Source organism: Oncorhynchus clarkii, chromosome 16 (assembly GCF_045791955.1).
Source record: "Oncorhynchus clarkii lewisi isolate Uvic-CL-2024 chromosome 16, UVic_Ocla_1.0, whole genome shotgun sequence".
NCBI classification, from domain to species: Eukaryota; Metazoa; Chordata; class Actinopteri; order Salmoniformes; family Salmonidae; genus Oncorhynchus; species Oncorhynchus clarkii.
The window spans coordinates 63761517-63787420 of record NC_092162.1 but is presented as its reverse complement, the minus strand read 5'-3'; the positions used below and the strand labels follow the sequence as shown (position 1 = coordinate 63787420).

The 25904-nt window shown below is 46.2% G+C and overlaps 1 protein-coding gene across 1 annotated transcript in view; it reads left to right on the top strand.

Annotated features, from left to right (window-relative positions):
- The window catches only part of LOC139367367 (ELKS/Rab6-interacting/CAST family member 1-like), a 341621-nt gene that overhangs the window by 65932 nt on the left and 249785 nt on the right, over positions 1–25904 (top strand). The window contains exon 7 of the mRNA XM_071105566.1: positions 14814–14981. Within this exon, the coding sequence (XP_070961667.1) occupies positions 14814–14981 (168 nt within the window). The remainder of the gene's footprint in view (positions 1–14813; positions 14982–25904) is intronic.

Sequence of the window (25904 nt, the reverse complement as noted above, 5' to 3'; positions counted from 1 at the left end):
ACATTTTGTTAAGTTACAGCCTTATTCCACATTTTGTTAAGTTACAGCCTTATTCCACATTTTGTTAAGTTACAGCCTTATTCCACATTGTGTTAAGTTACAGCCTTATTCCACATTTTGTTAAGTTACAGCCTTATTCCACATTTTGTTAAGTTACAGCCTTATTCCACATTTTGTTAAATTACAGCCTTATTCCTTATTTTGTTAAGTTACAGCCTTATTCTAACATTTTGTTAAGTTACAGCCTTATTCCACATTTTGTTAAGTTACAGCCTTATTCCACATTTTGCTAAGTTACAGCCTTATTCTAACATTTTGTTAAGTTACAGCCTTATTCCACATTTTGTTAAGTTACAGCCTTATTCTAACATTTTGTTAAATTACAGCCTTATTCCACATTTTGTTAAGTTCCAGCCTTATTCTAACATTTTGTTAAGTTACAGCCTTATTCCACATTTTGTTAAGTTACAGCCTAATTCTAAAATGGATTAACTTGTTTTTTTCCCCCTCATCAATCAATACACAATATCCCATAATAACACATTTTAGCAAATGTATTAAAAATGACAAACTGAAATATCACATTTACAGAAGTATTCAGACCCTTTACTGGAACACCTATGGCAGTGAGTACAGCCTCAAGTCTTCTTGAGTATGACGCTACAAACTTGGCACACCTATATTTGGGGTCTGGCAGGTTGTATGGGGAGCGTCGCTGCACAGCTATTTTCAGGTCTCTCCAGAGATCCGGGATCTGGCTGAGCTACTCAAGGACATTCAGAGACTTCATCAGAGGTTCAGAGGTTTCATCAGACCAGAGAATCTTCTTTCTCATGGTCTTAGAGTCTTTAGGTGCCTTTGGCAAACTCCAAGTGGTCTGTGTGCCTTTTTACTGAGGAGTGGCTTCAGTCTGGCTACTCTACCACAAAGGCCTGATTGGTGGAGGGCTGCAGAGATGGATGTCCTTTTGGAAGGTTCTCCCATCTCTTCAGAGGAACTCTGGAGCTCTGTCAGCGTGACCATCGGGTTATTGTTCACCTCCTTGACCAAAGTCCTTCTCCCCTGATTGCTCAGTTTGGGCTGGTGGCCAGTTCTTATATAAATGTCTTTGCTCTGTCATTATGGGGTATTGTGTGTAGATTGATAAGGGTTTTTATTTTATTTAATCCAATTTAGAATAAGGCTGTAACATTACAAAATGTGGAAAAGTCATCGGGTCTGAATACTTTCTGATGCACTGTGTATGTTTGTACTGGATAATAGGGCAACTGTTTATCCTGCCCCCTCTACTCAAACAGAGGTGTGTGTCTGTGGCATACACTGAGGTTTGAGGGACAGTCCTTGATGCTCCAGTCTCCCCTGAGGCTCCCTGGTCCTTGATGCTCCAGTCTCCCCTGAGGCTCCCTGGTCCTGAGGCTCCCTGGTCCTGAGGCCCCCTGGTCCTGAGGCTCCCTGGTCCTGAGGCTCCCTGGTTCTGAGGCCCCCTGGTCCTGAGGCTCCCTGGTCCTGAGGCTCCCTGGTCCTGAGGCTCCCTGGTCCTGAGGCTCCCTGGTCCTGAGGCCCCCTGGTCCTGAGGCTCCCTGGTCCTGAGGCTCCCTGGTCCTGAGGCCCCCTGGTCCTGAGGCTCCCTGGTCCTGAGGCTCCCTGGTCCTGAGGCTCCCTGGTCCTGAGGCTGACAGGGAAACATATTTTCCCTTCACCTCCCTGTGTTCGATGATGATGATTGCTCTTCCTCTCACTTAGCCACAGTCTGCAGGAACAGGGAGGCCAGTGAAAATAGAGTGGTGGGGACTATGGGGTGAGTGAATATAAGGGTGGGGGGGGGGGGGGGGGGGGGCGGGGCAACTCAATTATAAGGTTGGGGTACGGTAGGTGAAGACATGAGGGGCGTTAGAGGAGTATGGAGGGGGGTAAAGGAGTGGAGAGGGGGCTAGAGGAGTGGGGGTAGAGGACTGGGGAGGGGGTGTAGAGTGGGGAGGGAGGGGGTAGAGGAGTGGGGAGGGAGGGGGCTAGAGGAGTGGGGAGGGAGGGGGGTAGAGGAGTGGGGAGGGGGGTAGAGGGGGGGGCTAGAGGAGTGGGGGGGGAGGGGGGTAGAGGAGTGGGGAGGGGGGGGGGGGTAGAGGGGGGGGGGCTAGAGGAGTGGGGAGGGGGGCTAGAGGAGGGGGAGGGGGTAGAGGAGGGGGGAGGTGGGTAGAGGAGTGGGGAGGGTGGGTAGAGGGGAGGAGGGGGGATAGGGTGGGGGGTAGAGGAATGGGGAGGGGGAGGGGGGTTAGAATGTGGAGAGGGTGGGGGGTAGAGGAATGGGGAGGGGGGGTTAGAATGTGGAGAGGGTGGAGGTAGAGGAATGGGGAGTGGGGGTTAGAATGTGGAGAGGGTGGGGGGTAGAGGAATGGGGAGGGGGGAGGGGGGGTTAGAATGTGGAGAGGGTGGGGGGTAGAGGAATGGGGAGGTGGGAGGGGGGGTTAGAATGTGGAGAGGGTGGGGGGTAGAGGAATGGGGAGTGGGGGTTAGAATGTGGAGAGGGTGGGGGGTAGAGGAATGGGGAGTGGGGGTTAGAATGTGGAGAGGGTGGGGGGTAGAGGAATGGGGAGGGGGCACCAGTCTTTCCTTTAGTCATAAATCACTCCTAGAAAAACACGATTACCCCTCAGACATATATAAAGCACTGCAGCTCCGTTAATAATTGGGCCTGATCTTTAATGAAGGAAATAAAGAATGCGGTTGGTCTATCACGCCCAGAGGGGCTCTGTTCCCCGAGGAACACACCGGAAATGTCCACCCACCGGGAAAACTCATTTTGCATGTTTGTTTTCTAACTCTTACACACACACATGCATTTAAACGTGTATATGTGTGTTGTTTGGGGTATTTTCGGTGAGGGGTGGGGTGAGGAGGGGTAAATAATTACTCATTAATCCAGCTGTAGATGAACCCCTCCCACTCCTTCCTCCCTTACCGATAATAACCTTTGACTTCGTGTATATGTCAACGCTGAGGTGAGAAGAGAGGAGAGAAGGAGGGAGTGGATGGAGGGAGAGGAGAGAAGGAGGGAGCGGACGGAGGGAGGGTAGAAGGGAGAGGATAGAGGGAGGGAAGAAGGTAGAGGATAGAGGGAGGGAAGAAGGGAGAGGATAGAGGGAGGGAAGAAGGGAGAGGATAGAGGGAGAGAAGGAGGGAGAGGATAGAGGGAGAGAAGGAGGGAGATGGAGGGAGAGGATGGAGGGAGAGGAGAGAAGGAGGGAGCAGACGGAGGGAGGGTAGAATGGAGAGGATAGAGGGAGAGAAGGAGGGATAGGATAGAGGGAGAGAAAGAGGGATATCTAGTGGTAGTTTGTTCTCAACAGCAGGTAGTTTGTGCTCTAATAGAAATGCTCAATAGAGATGGAGAGACAGAGAACCTTCCAGCTGATTGAGTATGGAGGCCTTCAGTATTGCTCCATGCAGTACATGCTTTACAGTATTGTATTGTATCAGTATTGCTCCTTACAATACATGGTGACAGTTTTGTATGAATCAATATGGCTCCCTGCAGTACATGGTTTACAGTATTGTATTGCATCAGTATTGCTCGTTACAATACATGGTGACAGTTTTGTATGAATCAATCTGGCTCCCTGCAGTACATGGTTTACAGTATTGTATTGCATCAGTATTGCTCCTTACAATACATGGTGACAGTTTTGTATGAATCAATCTGGCTCCCTGCAGTACATGGTTTACAGTATTGTATTGCATCAGTATTGCTCCTTACAATACATGGTGACAGTTTTGTATGAATCAATATGGCTCCCTGCAGTACATGGTTTACAGTATTGTATTGCATCAGTATTGCTCCTTACAATACATGGTGACAGTTTTGTATGAATCAATCTGGCTCCCTGCAGTACATTGTTTATAGTATTGTATTGCATCAGTATTGCTCCTTACACTACATGGTGACAGTTTTGTATGAATCAATATGGCTCCCTGCAGTACATGGTTTACAGTATTGTATTGTATCAGTATTGCTCCTTACAATACATGGTGACAGTTTTGTATGAATCAATCTGGCTCCCTGCAGTACATGGTTTACACTACAGGGCTCAACATTAAGGCAAGTAAAAAACAATGTTTAAAAACGAGTCGCACAACCAGAATATAGATTCCAGTTGTCTGAATGGACAAGTAAAAAAATCACAATATCAAACAATTACTCCGATCAGCGTTGGATCAGGCAGAAGCTGCCGCAGCATGACATTCTGGGTCATTTACCCATATTCCCACACTGAATAAAAAGAAACGCAACATGCAACATTTTCTAAGATTTTACTGAGTTACAGTTCATATAAGGGAATCAGCAAATTTGTATTAATGAATTAGGGCCTAATCTATGGATTTCACATGACTGAGAATACAGATATCTGTAGGTCACAGATACCTTAATAAAAGGTAATGGCGTGGATCAGAAAACCAGTCAGTATCTGGTGTGACCACCATTTGCCTCATGCAGCACGACACATGTCCTTTCCATGGAGTTGATCATGCTGTTGATTGTGGCCTGTAGAATGTTGTCCCACTCCTCTTCAATGGCTGTGGGAAGTTGCTGGATATTGGCAGGAAATGGAACACACTGTTGTACACGTCGATCCAGAGCATCCCAAACATGCTCAATGGATGACATGTCTGGTGAGTATACAGGCCATGAAAGAACTGGGACATTTTCAGCTTCCAGGAATTGTGTACAGCTTCTTGCGACATTGGGCCGTGCATTATCATGCTGAAACATGAGGTGATATAGGCGGCTGAATGGCACAAAAATGGGCCTCAGGATCTTGTCACGGTATCTCTTTGCATTCAAATTGCCATTAATAAAATGCAAAAAAGTGTCAGTTGTCCGTAGCTTATGCCTGCCCACACCATAACCACACCACCACCATCACAACGTTGACATCAGCAAACCGCTCGCCCACACAACACCATACACACTGTCTGCCATCTGACCGGTACAGTTGAAACCGGGATTCATCCGTGAAGAGCAGAATTCTCCAGCGTGCCAGTGGCCATCGACGGAGAGCATTTGCCCACTGAAGTCGGTTACGACGCTGAACTGCATTCAGGTCAAGACCCTGGTGAGGACCATGAGTACGCAGATGAGCTTCCCTGAGACAGTTTCTGACAGTTTGTGCAGAAATTCTTTGGTTGTGCAAACCCACAGTTTCATCAGCTGTCCAGGTGACTGGTCTCAGACGATCAAGCAGGTGAAGAAGCCAAATGTGGAGGTCCTGGGCTAGCATGGTTACACGTGGTCTGCTGTTAGGAGGCCGTTTGGATGTACTGCCAAATTCTCTAAAACGACATTGGAGGCGGCTTAAGGTAGATAAATTAGTATTAAATTCTCTGGCAACTGCTCTGGTGGACATTCCTGCAGTAAGCATGCCAATTGCAAACTTGAGACATCTTTGGCATTGTGTTGTGTGATAAAACTGCACATTGCACCACATTGCACCTTTTACCACAGATAGACCTAGGCTATTACACATCTCTTTGGTATCACAGATAGACCTAGGCTACTAAACATCTCTTTGGTACCACAGATAGACCTGGGCTATTAAGCATCTCTTTGGTACCACAGATAGACCTGGGCTATTACACATCTCTTTGGTACCACAGGTCCAACAGAGTTGAATAGGCTATTCAAAAAGATTTGTCTCCAGCTGATTTGTCCCGTAGCCTTCCAGCCAAATGCATAGCAGTTTTAATTTAATTTAATATTTATTTTTTACATTATTGTGGATGGCCGCTAGGGGGATATAACATTGTATATGGGCAAACACAGAAATGTATTTTAGATCCCTCCTACGTACTTTAGTAATTTTCAGCCCCCCTTTAGGCCGATGTCGTTAAGGGCCTTTTTTGGGGAGTCAAAAATCAGTTTTACTAAAACCGTTAATGTCAAGTCCTGCACTAGTGTCAGTATTCCTCCCTACAGTACACTTTACAGTAGTATTCCTCCCTACAGTACACTTTACAGTAGTATTCCTCCCTACAGTACACTTTACAGTAGTATTCCTCCCTACAGTACACTTTACAGTAGTATTCCTCCCTACAGTACACTTTACAGTAGTATTCCTCCCTACAGTACACTTTACAGTAGTATACAGTACACTTTACAGTAGTATTCCCTACAGTACACTTTACAGTAGTATTCCTCCCTACAGTACACTTTACAGTAGTATACAGTACACTTTACAGTAGTATTCCTCCCTACAGTACACTTTACAGTAGTATTCCTCTCTACAGTACACTTTACAGTAGTATTCCTCCCTACAGTACACTTTACAGTAGTATTCCTCCCTATAGTACACTTTACAGTAGTATTCCTCCCTACAGTACACTTTACAGTATTGTATATATCAGTTGTTCTCCTTACAGAACATGATTTACAGTAGTATTCTTCCCTACAGTACACTTTACAGTAGTATTCCTCCCTACAGTACACTTTACAGTAGTATTCCTCCCTACAGTACACTTTACAGTAGTATTCCTCCCTACAGTACACTTTACAGTAGTATTCCTCCCTACAGTACACTTTACAGTATTGTATATATCAGTAGTTCTCCTTACAGAACATGATTTACAGTAGTATTGCTCTCTACAGTACATGGTTTACAGTAGTATTGCTCTCTACAGTACATGATTTACAGTAGTATTGCTCCCTACAGTACATGATTTACAGTAGTATTGCTCCCTACAGTACATGGTTTACAGTAGTATTGCTCCCTACAGTACATGATTTACAGCATTGTATATATCAGTATTGCTCCCTACAGTACACGATTTACAGGAGTATTGCTCCCTACAGTACATGGTTTACAGCATTGTATATATCAGTATTGCTCCCTACAGTACATGATTTACAGTAGTATTGCTCCCTACAGTACATGGTTTACAGTAGTATTGCTCCCTACAGTACATGGTTTACAGCATTGTATATATCAGTATTGCTCCCTACAGTACATGATTTACAGGAGTATTGCTCCCTACAGTACATGGTTTACAGTAGTATTGCTCTCTACAGTACATGATTTACAGTAGTATTGCTCCCTACAGTACATGATTTACAGTAGTATTGCTCCCTACAGTACATGATTTACAGTAGTATTGCTCCCTACAGTACATGATTTACAGGAGTATTGCTCCCTACAGTACATGGTTTACAGCATTGTATATATCAGTATTGCTCCCTACAGTACATGATTTACAGTAGTATTGCTCCCTACAGTACATGGTTTACAGTAGTATTGCTCCCTACAGTACATGGTTTACAGCATTGTATATATCAGTATTGCTCCCTACAGTACATGATTTACAGGAGTATTGCTCCCTACAGTACATGGTTTACAGTAGTATTGCTCCCTACAGTACATGGTTTACAGCATTGTATATATCAGTATTGCTCCCTACAGTACATGGTTTACAGTAGTATTGCTCCCTACAGTACATGGTTTACAGTAGTATTGCTCCCTACAGTACATGGTTTACAGCATTGTATATATCAGTATTGCTCCCTACAGTACATGGTTTACAGTAGTATTGCTCCCTACAGTACATGGTTTACAGTAGTATTGCTCCCTACAGTACATGGTTTACAGTAGTATTGCTCCCTACAGTACATGATTTACAGGAGTATTGCTCCCTACAGTACATGGTTTACAGTAGTATTGCTCCCTACAGTACATGGTTTACAGTAGTATTGCTCCCTACAGTACATGGTTTACAGTAGGAACAGTTCAATCAGCTAGACAGGAACTGGAAGGCCTGGAAACAGGATGCAGCGGCTGGCGAGGAGTGTTTGGAAATGATCAGTAAAAATAATCAAACATGGTGCAAGTGTTAATGAGGGAGAACGCCCATGGTGTCTCGTGTGTGTGTGTGTGTGTGTGTGTGTGTGTGTGTGTGGTGTATCTCTCCCTCCTATAGCAGTTAATGATGATGGATGATATAGTTAAGGAAGGCTGTGAACAGCTGTGTTTGGGGTAAAGCAGGATTGTAATAGAGGACAGAATCTGTCCACTAGAGCTTAACAATATCCCTCTTCAGCCGTCTAGGATGAGAGATCTACCGTCGTGATACAAGACATATGAAACATCCAACAAGCTCTGTCTCCCTGCAGAATAAGACGCTTTCTCCAAACATCAGGTCTGGAGTGATTTCTCTGGGAACATCAACCGTTGACTGGCATTGCGTTCCCCCTCTACCAGTGTACATCACCATCAATAGAACTGTGACATGCTCATGACCTGAGGCCCCTTTTAAAGGCAGAGTGTGTGACTGCGTGTTTTTGTGTATTCCATGGGTTTTCTTCTGTTCTTTGCCCTGCAGCCCATATTACAGTTCATCCTGTCATTATCCCATAAGGAGGCCTGTGTGATCCGGTCATTACGTGACTCCAGATCTGAGCTATGAAGTGTGTGTGTGTGTGCGTGTCTTTGCGTGCGAGTGTGTGCGTGTGTGTGTGCACGTTTGAGCTTTATCCGTGTCTCATTTTCAGCTTGATGACACACCTCGGAATTCTCTGCCCTTGCCTGAGGACAGGGAATGTTCTCTCATATCCGCATGGATCAGTGTGTGTGGTGTGAGCGGGAGCTTTTTAGCAGTGTGTGTCTGTGTGTGTGTGTGTCTGTGTGTCTGTGTCTGTGTGTGTGTGTGTGTGTGTTTTAGCAGTGAGGGTGTGTGAACCATTAAGAAGGACTCCTAGGTTTGCAGCTCCTCTGCTCAAGGTGTAAGGAGGATGAAAGAGGTGTCCTGAGACAGACGGAGAGACCGGCATAGCCAGCCCTGCCCTGTAGGCGTCCACTGACCTGCCTGCATCCCAGACTCCTAGCTCTGAGATGATGCGGGTCAGATCTGGGTGTGCCACACCACCGCTACACACCTGCTCTGGCCTCCTCTCCTGGGCCTCTCCCAATCCAGACGTGCTTTATGGATGAAGGAAAGGGAACAAGTTGTAGTGTTTGGAGATGTTATATACAATAGCTCCAGTGTAATAATCAGTATATAAAAGTTTCCTGGTAGATATATGGGAGGTACTTGTACTTAGTTTTATTTCTTAAAGTGTGTAGGTGTTTCTGTATCTTAGAAGTATGTTAGAATTCATTGTAATGGCAGTCAGATGTCCAGGTCCATTGTGGGACCACTGGATCAACGCAAGGACTTTTCTCTCATGAAACTGTTGAGTTCCTCTGTGATAGAGAGCAGAGCAGCAGTCTCCTCACATGGACGGAGATAGATGTGGAATTACTGTTCACATCAGATCTGTGTGTCTGTGTCTCTCCACTGATAGACTCCAGGTTCAGGGATACCCACATAAACAATTCTACAGTTTAATATTCTTAAAAAAAAATGGAAGATTAAAAATCAACTGGCAGTTCCTTTTGTCTTTACCATCAACAATCATCTGACAAGCAATAACACATTCCCAGATAGTGGCTTGCTATTGTGTAACTGAAGAATATTGTGTGACAGGCTAGGAACCAAACTTTTGGTCAGTTTCCCTGGGCACCGTTATTAGGATAGGATATGCAGGAAATGTATAAAAGCACCCCTTGGACATGTCACAGATTATCCATTATATTGACCAGAAACTGAAGTTTCCTTGCTAACAATGAAAAGAAATGTCTTCAAAAGTGGAAGGCAGCCGGGAAGAGGCAAGATCAGGTGGGACCATTCAAGCCAATCAGAGTGCAGATGCTCGTGTGAACAGCAGACGTAATTCCGATATAAAGTGTTTCTGGGATGTCATGTGTCCTACTTATATCAGTACACTCGTAACATCCTTATCATTACCAAACTTGTATTCAATCAAATAAGCCAAACGTAACAAATAAGCCAGTTACCTCTTTTGTTACCCAAATATTGACCTCCATACAAACATACGTATGGTGTTGGTTCTGTTGGTTAGTTCTGTGAACAACCATTTTGTGACCATGCTGTCTTGAATAAATGTTCGGGGTGTGGTCGATTTTGTTCTGAATGGTATGTGTTGCGTTTGACCATCAGTGAGTTTATTCAAGATGTTCATTGTGTAAAAGCACTGCAATAATGCCCTATTGCCTTCAGTTGGATTGTTTGGAGAAGCTTTTCTGGTTTGAGGTCCAGGCGGTTTATTGACAGTCTTTTTAAGTACAGTCATTTGCATTCTAAAATATATATATTGTGTATGTAAAGGCAGTGGTTAACTGTTCTTTCTTTCCTACCATCAGAAGTACAGTATAGTCTGTCACTGTATTTGGTCATCTTGTGAACTTGGTCAGCTGAATCTCCGTGTAAGCACTGTTGTATTTCAGAAAGCGATCTAGTGGAAGTAACAGATCTAAGAAATCATTTTGGTGTACTCTTGGTAATGTGTTATTTATGTGTCAAACAAGCCAACCTAATCCTCTAAGCTTTAGTAAACTTGACTTGTTGTTTAAATCTGCCTCTGTACTGTTTTTCTGTCATGAGCCTGGAACCTGTCTAACGTTTAGATGTTACAATTATAGTTTAAAGTGTGTATTGTTACTAAGGTGTTATCTGGTCTGTTACATTGGTCAGAACTGTTGACCCAACTCCATAGGTGGCCTGTCACAAACCTGTGTGTCTTATGTCCTGATTGAGGTGTTCCCCTCATTAAACAGTAACTGGTATAGTCAGGAAGTAGTGCCATTTTAGCTAACCCTAGTTAGCAGGTGTTACAACAATATACAATATACAGTCATGTACACAAATACACTACAGTCATGTCCACAAAAACAGTGAATACTATGGTATGTAAATATAGTAATGCTACTGTATTTAGACAATAGTATTTTTTTAAAGGGCAAATTAAACACCAATTACTCTAATATTATCTGTTGATTTGGGATGATTAATTTCACAGCAGATGTATTCATGTATTTGATAGGATGTCATATGGCACGTTGTTGCCATACTCCCGGATAACACACACGTGGCCTGACTACAACTCATCACAGCAACCAGAGACAACCAACTTCACCGTCCTGCTTCAGGAGAAGAAAAACTGTGCAGTGAGCATGTTGTCTGTATTTCCTTCCAAAGCAGGTTCAGCATTGTGTTTAGAAAGGTCCATGAGGTAGAACATAAGAAGCAACACCCAGGTCACTGACTTGACTGTGTGAGCGAGTGAGTGAGTGAGTGAGTGAGTGAGTGAGTGAGTGAGTGACCGACCAACCAAATTATTTACTTGGCACTCCGGTACCGCTTGCCATGCGGTAGCAGAGAGAACAGTCTATGACTGGGGTGGCTAGAGTCTTTGACAATTTTTAGGGCCTCCCTCTGACACCGCCTGGTATAGAGGTCCTAGATGGCAGGAAGCTTGGCCCCGGTGATGTACTGGGCCGTACGCACTACCCTCTGTAGTGCCTTGTGGTCGGAGGCTGAGCAGTTGCCATACCAGGCAGTGATGCAATCCGTCAAAATGCTCTCGATGGTGCAGCTTTAAAACCTTTTGAGGATCTGAGGACCCATGCCAAATCTTTTCAGTCCCCTGAGGGGGAATAGGTTTTGTCGTGCCCTCTTCACGACTGTCTTGGTGTGCTTGGACCATGATAGTTTGTTGGTGATGTGAACGCCAAGGAACTTGAAGCTCTCAACCTGCTCCACTACAGCCCCGTCGATGAGAATGGGGGCGTGCCCAGTCCTCCTTTTCCTGTCTTCCACAATCATCTCCTTTGTCTTGATCACGTTGAGGGAGCTGTTGTTGTCCTTGCACCACATGGTCAGGTCTCCTCCCTATAGGCTGTTTCATCGTTGTCGGTGATCAGGCCTACCACTGTTGTCATCAGCAAACTTAATGATGGCCATGCAGTCATGAGTGAACAGGGAGTACAGGAGGGGTCTGAGCATGCACCCCTGAGCTTTGTATCATGCCTGCCTAAGGGTTTGTAATGTCCATGCTTTATAAGGCAGAAGGTATAATTCCTGACCTGTTACTTTGTACAATGCTGTGGTATTCTCATGCTCTCTGGTACTTTTGAATGTGGTCTCCTCATATAGTCTCCTAGTTGTTTATTGGACCCAAAGCCGACTCGAGGTTTTATACCTTTGCAGATTCGGCTGCCAGAAAAACTTTTATGATGAAACGTGAAGCAGAAAAAGGGAGGTGAAGACTAACAGTGCTGGTGTTTTCTTTAAACCGCTGTTTTACTTAGCAAACCAACGTCCAAAAAGCAGATTTGGCTGTCATTAGAAATATGAAAGGGGAGGTGAAGTGGGGGAGTGTGTGTGTGTGTGTAGGTGTGTGTGTGTGTGCGCGTATATGCGCGAGACTGTGTTTGTGTGTCCAGGGCTGCACACATACTATGCATGTATGCGTATGTGAGAATGATAGTGTGTATGAATGAGTGTGTGAGAATGATAGTGTGTATGAATGACTGTGTCCGCATTTGCATCTCACTTTGCCAAGAATTAATAGTTTTGCAACCACGAAATCTTGAAAACATATCAAAACCTTTTTAAATGATCTGGTGTTGAGTGAGGGGCTGGGAGGCTTACGCTGGGGTTTGGAGAGATAGGGCGATGGATGTGTTTTTAATTCATCTATGCACCGGCACGCCTCGATGCAATCTCCCCCGTCCCCCTCGGATTTGGACTGAGCCAGGCCGGACTGGACTGCTCCCTCTCTTTCTTTCTCTTCCTCCCATCTCTCTTTCTTTCTCTCCCCACCTCTCTCTCTCTCTGGGCTGATCTATTCCCGACTCCCCCTCTCTGAGCCAATGAAACACTGTAATTACAAAACAGAATGTCCACGCCAGCATCCAATAGCTCGGGCCAAACGAGTCCCTGGTTGCCGTGGAGACAGCAGGCGTTCTGTTTTGCGTGTTGTCACAGGGCAGCGTGGCGTTGAGAAATGTGGGATGGACCCCAAAAACAATGTTTGGCGGGACTGGAGGGATCCCAACCCCTCTGTTTCTCCTCACAACTCACACCTACTGATGTACACTGGAAGAATCCTAGGAAGAGGGAGGGAGGGAGAAGGAGAGGGGGGAGGGAGAAGGAGAGGGGGGAGGGAGATAGAGACGGGGATGGAGAGATGGCTTTCATCACTTCACAAGATCTCCCTGTCTCACCAGAGAGAGAGAGAGAGCGAGAGAGAGAGAGCGAGAGCGAGAGAGAGAGAGAGAGAGAGAGAGAGAGAGAGAGAGAGAGAGAGAGAGAGGGGCCTTACACATACATTTAGCTCCATATCCATCATCTCAGCAGTGTATATGTTGACAGAGAGCTCTACAGTGCATTACTGGGTGAAGTAGCATTTTCACGTTCACTGAAGGAGATGACGGTAGTTTCAACGTGCTACAGTGATTACAATATCTACCAGGAGGTCTACCCCTCCTCACTCTCTCTCTCTCTCTCCTTTCCTCTGTCTCTGTGTTTCAGGGAATGTGATTCTGTCCCAGGCACCTAGGGCGTGCTATAAGAGGGTATTACCATTCAGAGACTAGTGTATCACAGCTTAGTGAGTGATCTGAGGGATTTCCTGCTCACCGACGCTTACACATTCTTTCTAAATTGCTCTTTGCCAGGTGGGGGGGGGGGGGGATTAGATACTCACACACACATAGACAGGCACTCTCTCACACACACACACACACACACACACACACACACACACACACACACACACACACACACACACACACACACACACACACACACACCTGAGATGTCCAGTCCAGAGAGTCGGATTAGGGGTGTCAGTGCAGTGTGTGAGTGCCAGGGAGAGAAGGACAGAGCAGGCCTCAGTAGCAGGGTCTGGGACACTGCCAGCCAGGTAATATGAGATACATACTTTCCCATCTTACACCTGGGGGTACCAGCCTGGTGCTAATGGCTCTGAGAGAACCTCTATCACTGCATGTTACACACACACATGCTGTATCTTCTCTCTCTCTGTGGAAATGCCCTGTAAAGTCTCTGAAAGATGTTCCATCAAACCCTTAAAACATTCACACCATCTCCTCTGAGCTCACCCCAGGCTTGTTAAAATGCCCGATAACAAGTTCACATAGACGGACACATGCACACAGACAGACCTTGGAAGTTGAATTAATCAAGGGTAGCCTGGTTTCACATGGCGCTGATGACTACCCAGCAGCAGTAGCACGGCTCCATGGCAACACAACCTGTTAATGTAATCAGCACTAGCAGTCTGACACTCTGACAGCCAGCTCAGAGTGAGACTCTAGACACTACAATGTGGAGAAATGTCCAAAGAATGTTGATGTTAGGCAGTGAGGATTGATACCTGTACAGTATATGCCCAATAACAACAGAGAACCCTGTGGTCTGTGGTACATACTGTGGGTTCATATAGCTAATATACTGGAATAAAGAAGTGAATATCTCTCTCTCTGTCGCTCTCTCTATCTCTCTCCCTCTGTCTCTTTCTCTGTCTCTGCCTCACTCTCTCTATCCTCTCTTTCTGTGTTTATGTCTCTCTTTCTCTTCTTTCTCTGCCTCACTCTCTCTCTCCTCTCTTTCTGCGTTTCTGTCTATCTTTCTCTGTCTTTCTCTGCCTCACTCTCTCTCTCCTCTCTTTCTGTGTTTTTGTCTATCTTTCTCTTTCTGTGTTTCTGTCTATCTTTCTCTTTCTGTGTTTCTGTCTCTCTCCTCTCTTTCTGTGTTTCTGTCTCTCTCCTCTCTTTCTGTGTTTCTGTCTGTCTTTCTCTTTCTGTCTCTGTCTGTCCCTCTACATGTCTTTCTGTCTCTCCTTTCTCTCTGTCTTTGTTCAATAAGAGCTAGTTTAATCTGAGCCCTCCTATCTCTCTCTCTCCCAGGTGGATGCGTTGCGTGTTCGTCTGGAAGAAAAGGAGTCCTTCCTCAGTATGAAGACCCAGCAGCTCCAGGACCTGACGGAGGAGAAGGACACGCTGGCCGGAGAGATCCGGGACATGAAGGATATGCTGGATGTTAAGGAGAGGAAGGTCAACATCTTGCAGAAGAAGGTGTGTGTGTGAATGTGACTAGCTGTTCTCCAACAGTGTTAATTACAACTAATTAGCCCACTAGTTTGGGGAGTCACCACTGAGTATGACCCCGGAGACATCCTTCTCTCAGCACACACACGCATAAGCACACACACGGAAACACACACACTACCTGAAGTGTAGGTTGAAGAGGAAGCCAGTCAAACGATGTACCCTTAGGAGAGGAAGTCGGCCTTGTGAGAAGGTCTCATACTTATAGAACTGTTTCTGACTTTATTCAATTGAATTAAGTGACTACAGTATTTGTTGACATCACATCATCACTAATGCTGATGGGTCCCTGACAGGACAGAGAAGAAAGGCGCACTCATATCCATCCTAGTTTGATATAAATGAGCTCGTTAGGCAGTGGGCGTGAGACAGAGCCCATGGGTCGAAGGTAAGAGGCTAATTAGGAATGGCTACATCAGATAGTAACTAAAGGGCATCTTTACTCATACATAAGGCATGGACAGGATCCCATGGACAGGAACCCATGGACAGGAACCCCCCCACCCCCCCAACCTCTATTAACCCCATTAAACACAGCAAGGGAAAGCGACGGAGGAGGAAAGAGGCAGAAGAGGGAGAGTAGAGAGGAACCTTTACGTGTGTGTAATTGGCCCATAGAGGACAGGAACACACACCAGGTGGCCATGGGTCTGTCTGCAGAATTAACCTTATAAAAGCTTCTGAAGCCATGCATGTGTGTGTGTGTGAGGAGTGACATCACAGCGACATGTTTAGACAGTGTTGTGTACAGTAGCCCTGTGAAGGCACAGATAGACTGACTTAGCCCAGACTAAAGAACTTGTCCCAGGTGTTCCAGTCCATTACTCCCTGACTAAACACTCTGCACTGCATAGGAGGAGCCCTGCCTTCTGATTGGTTTGCCAAACTTCCTGGTTCCCATAGATCCATGAGGGCTGTAATTTACAGTGTGGTCCATGGGGGCGGGTCAGAGAGAAGCTGAGGGTCACTGCTAATTTCCTCCCCTTCTCTGGGGTCCATCACTCATAATTGGCCCCTGGTGAAAGACTCTTCTTCCCTGAAATAAAGCAACAGGAGAGGAATAGAAGAGGCCTTGACCTACCCTAACATGTCCCCACCTTATTGATTGACTGACTGAATGTCTGGCTGACTGAATGGCCGACTGACTGACTGACTGACTGACTGACTGACTGACTGACTGATTGACTGACTGACTGACTGATTGACTGACTGACTGAATGGCAGACTGACGGAATGGTCAACAGACTGAACGGCTGACTGACTGACTGAAAGGCTGACTGAATAGCTGGCTGCCTGGCTGGCTAACTGACTGAATAGCTTACTGACTGAATGGCTTACTAACTGGCTGACTGTTTGACTGACTGACTGACTGACTGACTGACTGACTGACTGAATAGCTGGCTGCCTGACTGAATAGCTGGCTGACTGACTAAATGGCTGGCTGCCTGACTGAATGGCTGAATGACTGGCTGAATGACTGGCTGAATGACTGGCTTACTGACTGGCTGACTGACTGAATGGCTGACTGACTGACTGACTGAATGGATGACTGAATGGCTGACTGACCAACTGAATGGCTGACTGACCAACTGAATGGCTGACTGACCGGCTGACTTGCTGAATGGCTGACCGAATGGCTGAATGGTTGAATGACCTATTGGCTGAACGGCTTGCTGACTGGCTGGCTGGCTGATTGAGCGGCTGGCTGACTGAACGGCTGGCTGACCGACTGACTGAATGACTGACCGACTGAATAGCTGACTGACTGTCTGACTGACTGTCTGACTGCCCGGCTGATTGACTGGCTGACTGAATGGCTGACTGACCGGCTGATTGACTGGCTGACTGAATGGCTAACTGACTGTTTGGCTGGCTGAATGACTGGCTGGCTGACCGACTGACCGAACGGCTTGCTGACTGACTGACTGATTGACTGGCTGACTGACCAGCTGACTGACCGGCTGACTGACCGACTGAATGGCTGACTGACCGGCTGACCGACTTAATGACTGACCGACTGACCGACTGGCTGACTTGCTGACCCACTGACCGGCTGGCTGAATGGCTGACTTGACCGTCTGACTTCTTAATTTTTTGGGGCTGTTTGACTGACCTGAATGGCTGATTGACTGACTGGCTGTCTGAACGGCTGGCTGACTGACTGGCTGACCAATTGACTGACTGGCTGACTGACCGACTGACTGACCAGCTGACTTGCTGACTGACCGACTGGCTGATTGGCTGATTGGCTGACCGACTGACTGACTGGCTGACTGACTGGCTGACTGACTGGCTGACTGACTGTCTGACTGACTGTCTGACTTTTTAATTTTTTTGTTTAACTAGGCTGACTGACTTGCTGACTAAATGGCTGACTGAATGGCTGGCTGACTGACCGGCTGACTGACTGAGTGACTGACTGAGTGACTAAACGATTGAATGACTTGCTGGCTGACCGACTGAATAGCTTGCTGACTGACCGACTGACCGAATGGGGCGGCAGGGTAGCCTAGTGGTTAGAGCGTTGGACTAGTAACCGGAAGGTTGCAAGTTCAAACCCCCGAGCTGACAAGGTACAAATCTGTCGTTCTGCCCCTAAACAGGCAGTTAACTGAAAATAAGAATGTGTTCTTAACTGACTTACCTGGTTAACTAAAGGATAAATAAAATAAAATAAATGGCTGAATGGCTGACTGGCTGATCACTGGTGGAAAAAGTACCTAACTGTCATACTTGAGTAAAAGTAAAGATACCTAAATAAAGTAAAAGTCACCCAGTAAAATTCTACTTGAGTAAAAGTCTAAAAGTATTTGGAAAGTAAAAGTATAAATAATTTCAAATTCAAACCAGATGGCACCATTTTCCTGTTTTTTTTATTTACGGAAAGCCAGGGGCACACTCCAACAGTCAGACATCATTTACAAACAAAGCATGTTGTGTTTAGTGAGTCCGCCAGATCAGAGGCAGTAGAGATGACCAGGGATGTTCTGTCAAGTGCGTGAATTTGACTATTTTCTTGTCCTGCTAAGCATTCAAATGTAACGAGTACTTTTGGGTGTCAAGGAAAATGTCTGGCAGGACGAATGGCTGAATGGCTGACTGAATGGCTGGCTAACTGACTGGCTTACTGAATGGCTGACTGAATGGCTGAATGCCTGGCTAACTGACTGGCTGACTGAATGGCTGACTGAATGGCTGACTGAATGGCTGACTGAATGGCTGACTGAATGGCTGACTTGACTGGCTGAATGGCTGACTTGACTGGCTGGCTGGCTCTTGTAGTTGTGTAACTGTAAGTGCAGCCTACACTGTGTTAGATGAACAGTATCACACTACCCAGCTGTGTCTCTCATAAAGGTCTCATCCCTCCAGGCCTCTCCGGACTAACAGCAGCAGCCCCAGTCAGTCCATTAGGCTGTAAATCACTGAGAATGTGTTCCCCCTGCAGAGAGAGAGGGAGCAGATATCTAAACCAGACAGACAGACAGACACACACACACACACACACACACACACACACACACACACACACACACACACACACACACACACACACACACACACACACACACACACACACACACACACACACACACACACACATTGGCTGACATGTCACAGATGCATGCCAGCTCTGGAGATGATATGATGCATCTCTGTGGGTCCGGCAGGCTTACTCTTCCCCCTGGAAACAACCCCAATCCAATGCCCACCCAGAGTGTGTGTTTGTGATGATGACGGGTTGGCGTATGTGTGTCTGTTTCTGTTTCTCTCTCTATGTGTGTGTGTGTGTGTGTGTGTGTGTGTGTGTGCGTGCCTTACGTGCCGTGCGTGCGTGTGTGCGTGCGTGTTTGTTTGTTTGTTCTGGCATCGTTTTCTCTCCATCCAGTGATTGTAGAGGAAGAACACAGTGATGACCGTTAACATGGTTATAGCATATATTAAAATGCTATCCCAAACCAGCCCAGGACACTAATTAAACCCACACACTCACATCCTCACATGTGGAACTACAGGTGTGAGTACAGAATATGTGGGTACAATAGAGGATCTAGCTCGCCTGCACTCAGCCTGTGCTGCTATAATCAACTGTGATTGGGTTCTGAGGGGCTAACCAGCCGATTGACTAAAGTGCCCTGCTTTAGAACCTACTTTAGAGGAGGACTGCAATCACCCTGTAATGTGTGATACTTAACTTGCTGCAGAAATAACTGCCAGCTGAAACAGGAAGAGAGAGGGAGAGAGAGACCACAGCCAAGACTTGTTAATATTCTGAATCAGCCTTACCATTAAACAAATAATTTACTCTTAAATATTACAACATAGCATTTTAAAGTATTTACCATGTTCAAAATGGTATACTGAACAGCCAGCCATACAGTAGGCGCTGCTGCAGTGCCAAAAGTAAGATAAAGTTACCCTTATACTCTGATCTAAGGACAGTGTGCTAATGGTTAAGGTTAGGATGTATCCCCCTAATGGTTAAGGTTAGGATTTATGCCCCTAATGGTTAAGCTTAGGATTTATCCCCCTAATTGTTAAGGTTAGGATTTATGCCCCTAATGGTTAAGCTTAGGATTTATCCCCCTAATTGTTAAGGTTAGGATTTATCCCCCTAATGGTTAAGGTTAGGATTTATCCCACTAATGGTTAAGGTTAGGATTTATCCCCCTAATTTTAAGGTTAGGATTTATCCCACTAATGGTTAAGGTTAGGATTTATCCCCCTAATGGTTAGGATTTTGGGAGGGTAAGCTGATCCTAGATCTGTAACTGTGGGCAACTTGTTATTGGAGCGAAGGGCCACCTTAACATGGTTGTTTGTCCCCACCCCAGCAGTAGATCGTACTCCCATGAGGTCATAGTTTACATGTGAAGTCTGGACGGATCATTTATAATGGTCAAAGATTTGATTTAGAATGAAAAAAACCTCAGTATTGTAAATACATTAAAGAACGAGTGGGAGAGGGTTGTGTGAGCATTGACGCTGACGTAGCTGAAGGCCTGGACAGAGAAACGTCTGTTTTACCCCTGGCCTGTACTACTGTGACCAATACATAATGATGCATTTATTTATTTATTTGTTCATTTTCGTTATTTCGGGGTGCTTGGACACAGTGGCTCAGTTGTGGTGTGGTTTTGGCGTACATGTGTTATTCATGTTCAAACATTGCGGTTGTCTCCATCCATATTCATGCTTCTAGAAGCCAGACGGTCTGTATGGAAGTATAGTATCCTGTATCACATTCACCTCTGTAGGACACACCACCAGTAGGACACACACACTCACTCTGGGTTGACTTGTGTAGAGCACCTACTCAGCCCAGTCAAAACTCTTCTCTGTCCTAGAACCCCAATGGTGGAACCAGCTTCCCCCTGAAGCTAGGACAGTCCCTGCACATCTTCTGAAAACATCTGAAACCCTACCTCTTCAAAGAGTATCTTAAATAAGACATCTCAGTCTTTTCCTACTATCCCAACTAGCACTGACTTTGCTGATAACTTCTTTATTTGTGGACAAATGTACTACTACTGTGATATGTTGTTGTCTCACCTAGATACAGTATCTTAAGATGAATGCACTAACTGTACGTCGCTCTGGATAAATGACTCAAATGTTAATAATGTAGAGTTTTTCTTTAGGTCATTCTGCTATACATACAGAGCAAACTGTGTTAGTGTAGAATCTAGATGTTAGAGTCTAGCAGGTTTAATAGTGGATCACCTTACGGGCTCAGCTCTTTGGCAACATGGGACACTGTCTCCAAGATGATTCTTCCTGGCAGCTCTGTCATCGCTTGCTCTGGCCTAGTTTCATTGGACGCCTTTGATACTGAAAGAGAGAGTAATAGAGACGGTCCCTTCACCTTTCCCCCCCTCGCTTTTTTCTCTGTCTAGATTATCTCTACTTGACTGTCCACATACCGTACGTTCCATTTTCCTTTATTCTCTTTCTCTGTGTCTCTACGATCTCCCCGTATCTTATGTTTCAGTTTCTCTTTGTCTTTGTCCTGTGTTGTGGTCTTTACAACGTCGTACAGCTTGGAATACCTGAATAAACTCTCTGGGATTATATGTGGATTATAAAACTGTCAAAGTCACACTTCCTAACTTCCTACATACCTCTATTTTCTCAGAAAGAACCCTTATTCTCCATCTCCTACTCTCCCGCTCTCTCCTGCTCTCTCCCGCTCTCTCCTGCTCTCTCCCGCTCTCTCCTGCTCTCTCCCGCTCTCTCCTGCTCTCTCCTGCTCTCTCCCGCTCTCTCCTGCTCTCTCCCGCTCTCTCCTGCTCTCTCCCTCTCTCTCCTGCTCTCTCCTGCTCTCTCCCGCTCTCTCCTGCTCTCTCCCGCTCTCTCCTGCTCTCTCCCGCTCTCTCCTGCTCTCTCCCGCTCTCTCCTGCTCTCTCCCGCTCTCTCCCGCTCTCTCCTGCTCTCTCCTGCTCTCTCCCGCTCTCTCCCGCTCTCCCCTGCTCTCTCCTGCTCTCTCCCGCTCTCTGCCGCTCTCTCCTGCTCTCTCCCGCTCTCTCCTGCTCTCTCCTGCTCTCCTGCTCTCTCCCGCTCTCTCCTGCTCTCTCCCGCTCTCTCCTGCTCTCTCCCGCTCTCTCCTGCTCTCTCCCGCTCTCTCCTGCTCTCTCCCACTCTCTCCCGCTCTCTCCTGCTCTCTCCCGCTCTCTCCCGCTCTCTCCTGCTCTCTCCTGCTCTCTCCCGCTCTCTCCCGCTCTCCCCTGCTCTCTCCTGCTCTCTCCCGCTCTCTGCCGCTCTCTCCTGCTCTCTCCCGCTCTCTCCTGCTCTCTCCTGCTCTCCTGCTCTCCCGCTCTCTCCTGCTCTCTCTCCTGCTCTCCTGCTCTCTCTCCCGCTCTCTCCCGCTCTCTCCTCTCTCCCGCTCTCCCCTGCTCTCTCCTGCTCTCTCCCGCTCTCTCTCTCCTGCTCTCTGCTCTCTCCTGCTCTCTCCCGCTCTCTCCTGCTCTCTCCCGCTCTCCCTCCCGCTCTCTCCTGCTCTCCTGCTCTCTCCCGCTCTCTCCTGCTCTCTCCCGCTCTCTCCTCTCTCCTGCTCTCTCCCACTCTCTCCCGCTCTCTCCTGCTCTCTCCCGCTCTCTCCTGCTCTCTCCTGCTCTCTCCCGCTCTCTCCCGCTCTCACCTGCTCTCTCCTGCTCTCTCCCGCTCTCTGCCGCTCTCTCCTGCTCTCTCCCGCTCTCTCCTCTGCCTCTCCCGCTCTCTCCTGCTCTCTCCCGCTCTCCCGCTCTCTCCTGCTCTCTCCCGCTCTCTGCCGCTCTCTCCTGCTCTCTCCCGCTCTCTCCTGCTCTCTCCTGCTCTCCTGCTCTCTCCCTCTCTCTCCTGCTCTCTCCCGCTCTCTCCTGCTCTCTCCCGCTCTCTCCTGCTCTCTCCCGCTCTCTCCTGCTTTCTCCCGCTCTCTCCCGCTCTCTCCTGCTCTCTCCCGCTTTCTCCTGCTCTCTCCTGCTCTCTCCTGCTCTGTCTCTCTCTCTACACAACATGTTTTACACCAGCTCAGGACAATCTTGGTCACTGTTGAGTCCCATCCATATGGATGGGTAGGGGACGTCTAGCAGTGGAGGCTTCTGAGGAGAGGAAGGCCCATGAAAATGGATTGAATGGAGCGGATGGAATGGCATCAAAACATGTGTGATGTATTTTATACCATTCCACCTATTCCGCTCCAGCCATTACCATGAGCCAGTCCTCCCCAATTAAGGTTCCACCAACCTCCTGTGACATCTAGTGTGTTGGTAGTTGGATCTTTATGGATGAGTAGGGGACATCTAGTCTGATCAATATGGATGGGTTGGGAACATCTAGTCTGATCTATATGGATGGGTTGGGGACATCTAGTCTGATCTATATGGATGGGTAGGGGACATCTAGTCTGATCTATATGGATGGGTAGGGGACATCTAGTCGGATCTATATGGATGGGTAGGGGACATCTAGTCGGATCTATATGGATGGGTAGGGGACATCTAGTGTGTTGGTAGTCTCATCTATACTGCTCTAATGAGGATATCAGTCAGTAATCTATGGATTTCACATGACTGGGAATACAGATATGTGCTCCTCAGTGGCGCAGTGGTCTTAGGCACTGCAACTTGCGTCATGGAGAGTCTATTGAAACATGGAGCTCCCAGGTGGTCTAAGGCACTGCATCTCAGTGCTAGAGGCGTCACTACAGACACCCTGGTTCGAATCCAGGCTGTATCACAACCGGCCATGATTGGGAGTCCCAAAGGGAGGCGCACAATTGGCCCAGTCGTCCGGGTTTGGCCGGTGTAGGCCGTCATTGCCAATAAGAATTTGTTCTTAACTGACATGCCTATTTTAAATGAGGTCAATAAAAAAATATTCATTTGTTGGTCACAGATACCTTAAAAAATGGACTTCACACTGGGCCTCAGGATCTAGTCATGGTATGTTGTGCATTCAAATTGCCATCGATAAAATTGAATTTCTTTGTTGTCCGTAGTTTATGCGTGTCCATACCATATCCCCACCGCAACTATGGGGTCTCGACCCACACGACGCTATACACATGATCTGCGGTTGTGAGGGAGGTTGGATGTACTGTACTAATTTCTCTAAAATGATGTTGGAGGTGGCTTGTGGTAGAGAAATTAACATTCAATCCTCTGGCTACAGCTCTGGTGAACATTCCTGCTGTCGGCATGCCAATTGCACGCTCCCTCAAAACTGGAGACATCGGTGGCAATGTGTTGTGTGACAAAACTGCACATTTAGAGTGGCCTTTTATTGTCCTCAGCACAAGGTGCACCTGTGTAATGATTATACTGTTTAATCAGCTTCTTGATATGCCACACCTGTCAGGTGGATGGATTATCTTGGCAAATGAGAAATTCTCACAAACAGGGATGTAAACAAATTTGTTCACAACATTTGAGAGAAAAAATGTTTTTTTGTGCGTATGGAACATTTTGTGGATCTTTTATTTCAGGTCATGAAACACGGGACCAAAACTTTACAAGTTGCATTTTTATTTTTGCTGTGTATATGGGTGGGTAGGAGAAGTCTAGTGTGTTGGTAGTCTGATTCATATGGATGAGTAGCTAGGAGAAGTCTAGTGTGTTGGTAGTCTGATTCATATGGATGAGTAGCTAGGAGAAGTCTAGTGTGTTGGTAGTCTGATTCATATGGATGAGTAGCTAGGAGAAGTCTAGTGTGTTGGTAGTCTGATTCATATGGATGAGTAGCTAGGAGAAGTCTAGTGTGTTGGTAGTCTGATTCATATGGATGAGTAGCTAGGAGAAGTCTAGTGTGTTGGTAGTCTGATTCATATGGATGAGTAGCTAGGAGAAGTCTAGTGTGTTGGTAGTCTGATTCATATGGATGAGTAGCTAGGAGAAGTCTAGTGTGTTGGTAGTCTGATTCATATGGATGAGTAGCTAGGGGAAGTCTAGTGTGTTGGTAGTCTGATTCATATGGATGAGTAGCTAGGAGAAGTCTAGTGTGTTGGTAGTCTGATTCATATGGATGAGTAGCTAGGAGAAGTCTAGTGTGTTGGTAGTCTGATTCATATGGATGAGTAGCTAGGAGAAGTCTAGTGTGTTGGTAGTCTGATTCATATGGATGAGTAGCTAGGAGAAGTCTAGTGTGTTGGTAGTCTGATTCATATGGATGAGTAGCTAGGAGAAGTCTAGTGTGTTGGTAGAAAGGAATATATTTATCCAGTGTTGGAGCTGTGTTTGCTGAGAGTGTGTTGGGAAGCATATACAGTATCTGAGCCAGACAAAGGCTTCTCTCTCTGCTGATAGCCCACTGTAAGGGTCTCCTTCTCCCCTGGTATTCAGTCACACTTTTTGTACAACACTTCATTCACTGTAATATAAAGGCTAGCAAGCCACCATGTTGATAATCAGCAAGCCATAAAACAGACAAAGGAAGTTGATGTGGAAACGATCAGAGACATAGACAGATGTTGGTGGTGTTCTGTAGATAGGTGATTTAAGTGATTAGTTGTCTGTGTGGCCTTTCCAAAGTACTCCAGTGGGTCACAGATCCCTATAGATCAACTGGTGTCGTCAGATCAGGAGAGATCCATGATGAAGGCACCAGTGCCTTTCATCCTATAATAGTTTCCATCTGACCAACCACATAGAGAGCAGAGATGGGCGTAAAGTAGTTGAAGTCCCTCCTGTCGCCTCGACAGCCTTAGCTCTAATAATGTGGGGTTGATGGGGAGGTTGAGGAAGTATGATTAGCCATAGTATGGTTGATATTATAGCACATTCATCAGGAGTAACCTAGCGATGTTAGCCTGAGTTCATCCTGACTTTCAGTCACCCCAGGGGCATCGATGGGGTTTGCAGACAGGTAGCAGGGTGATGGTATGAGGCTAGTTCTAGTCATAACAGATGTAACAGAACTAAGATGATATCCCAACCCTCATAGCCATATTACTGCAGGTTAGACGTTGTGTACTGTTACTGTATTTTCATATTACTGCAGGTTAGACGATGTGCTCCTGTTACTGTATTTTCATATTACTGCAGGTTAGACGATGTGCTCCTGTTACTGTATTTTCATATTACTGCAGGTTAGACGATGTGCTCCTGTTACTGTATTTTCATATTACTGCAGGTTAGTCGATGTGCTCCTGTTACTGTATTTTCATATTACTGCAGGTTAGACGATGTGCTCCTGTTACTGTATTTTCATATTACTGCAGGTTAGACGTTGTGCCCTGTTACTGTATTTTCATATTACTGCAGGTTATACGATGTGCTCCTGTTACTGTATTTTCATATTACTGCAGGTTAGACGATGTGCTCCTGTTACTGTATTTTCATATTACTGCAGGTTAGACAATGTGCTCCTGTTACTGTATTTTCGTATTACTGCAGGTTAGACGATGTGCTCCTGTTA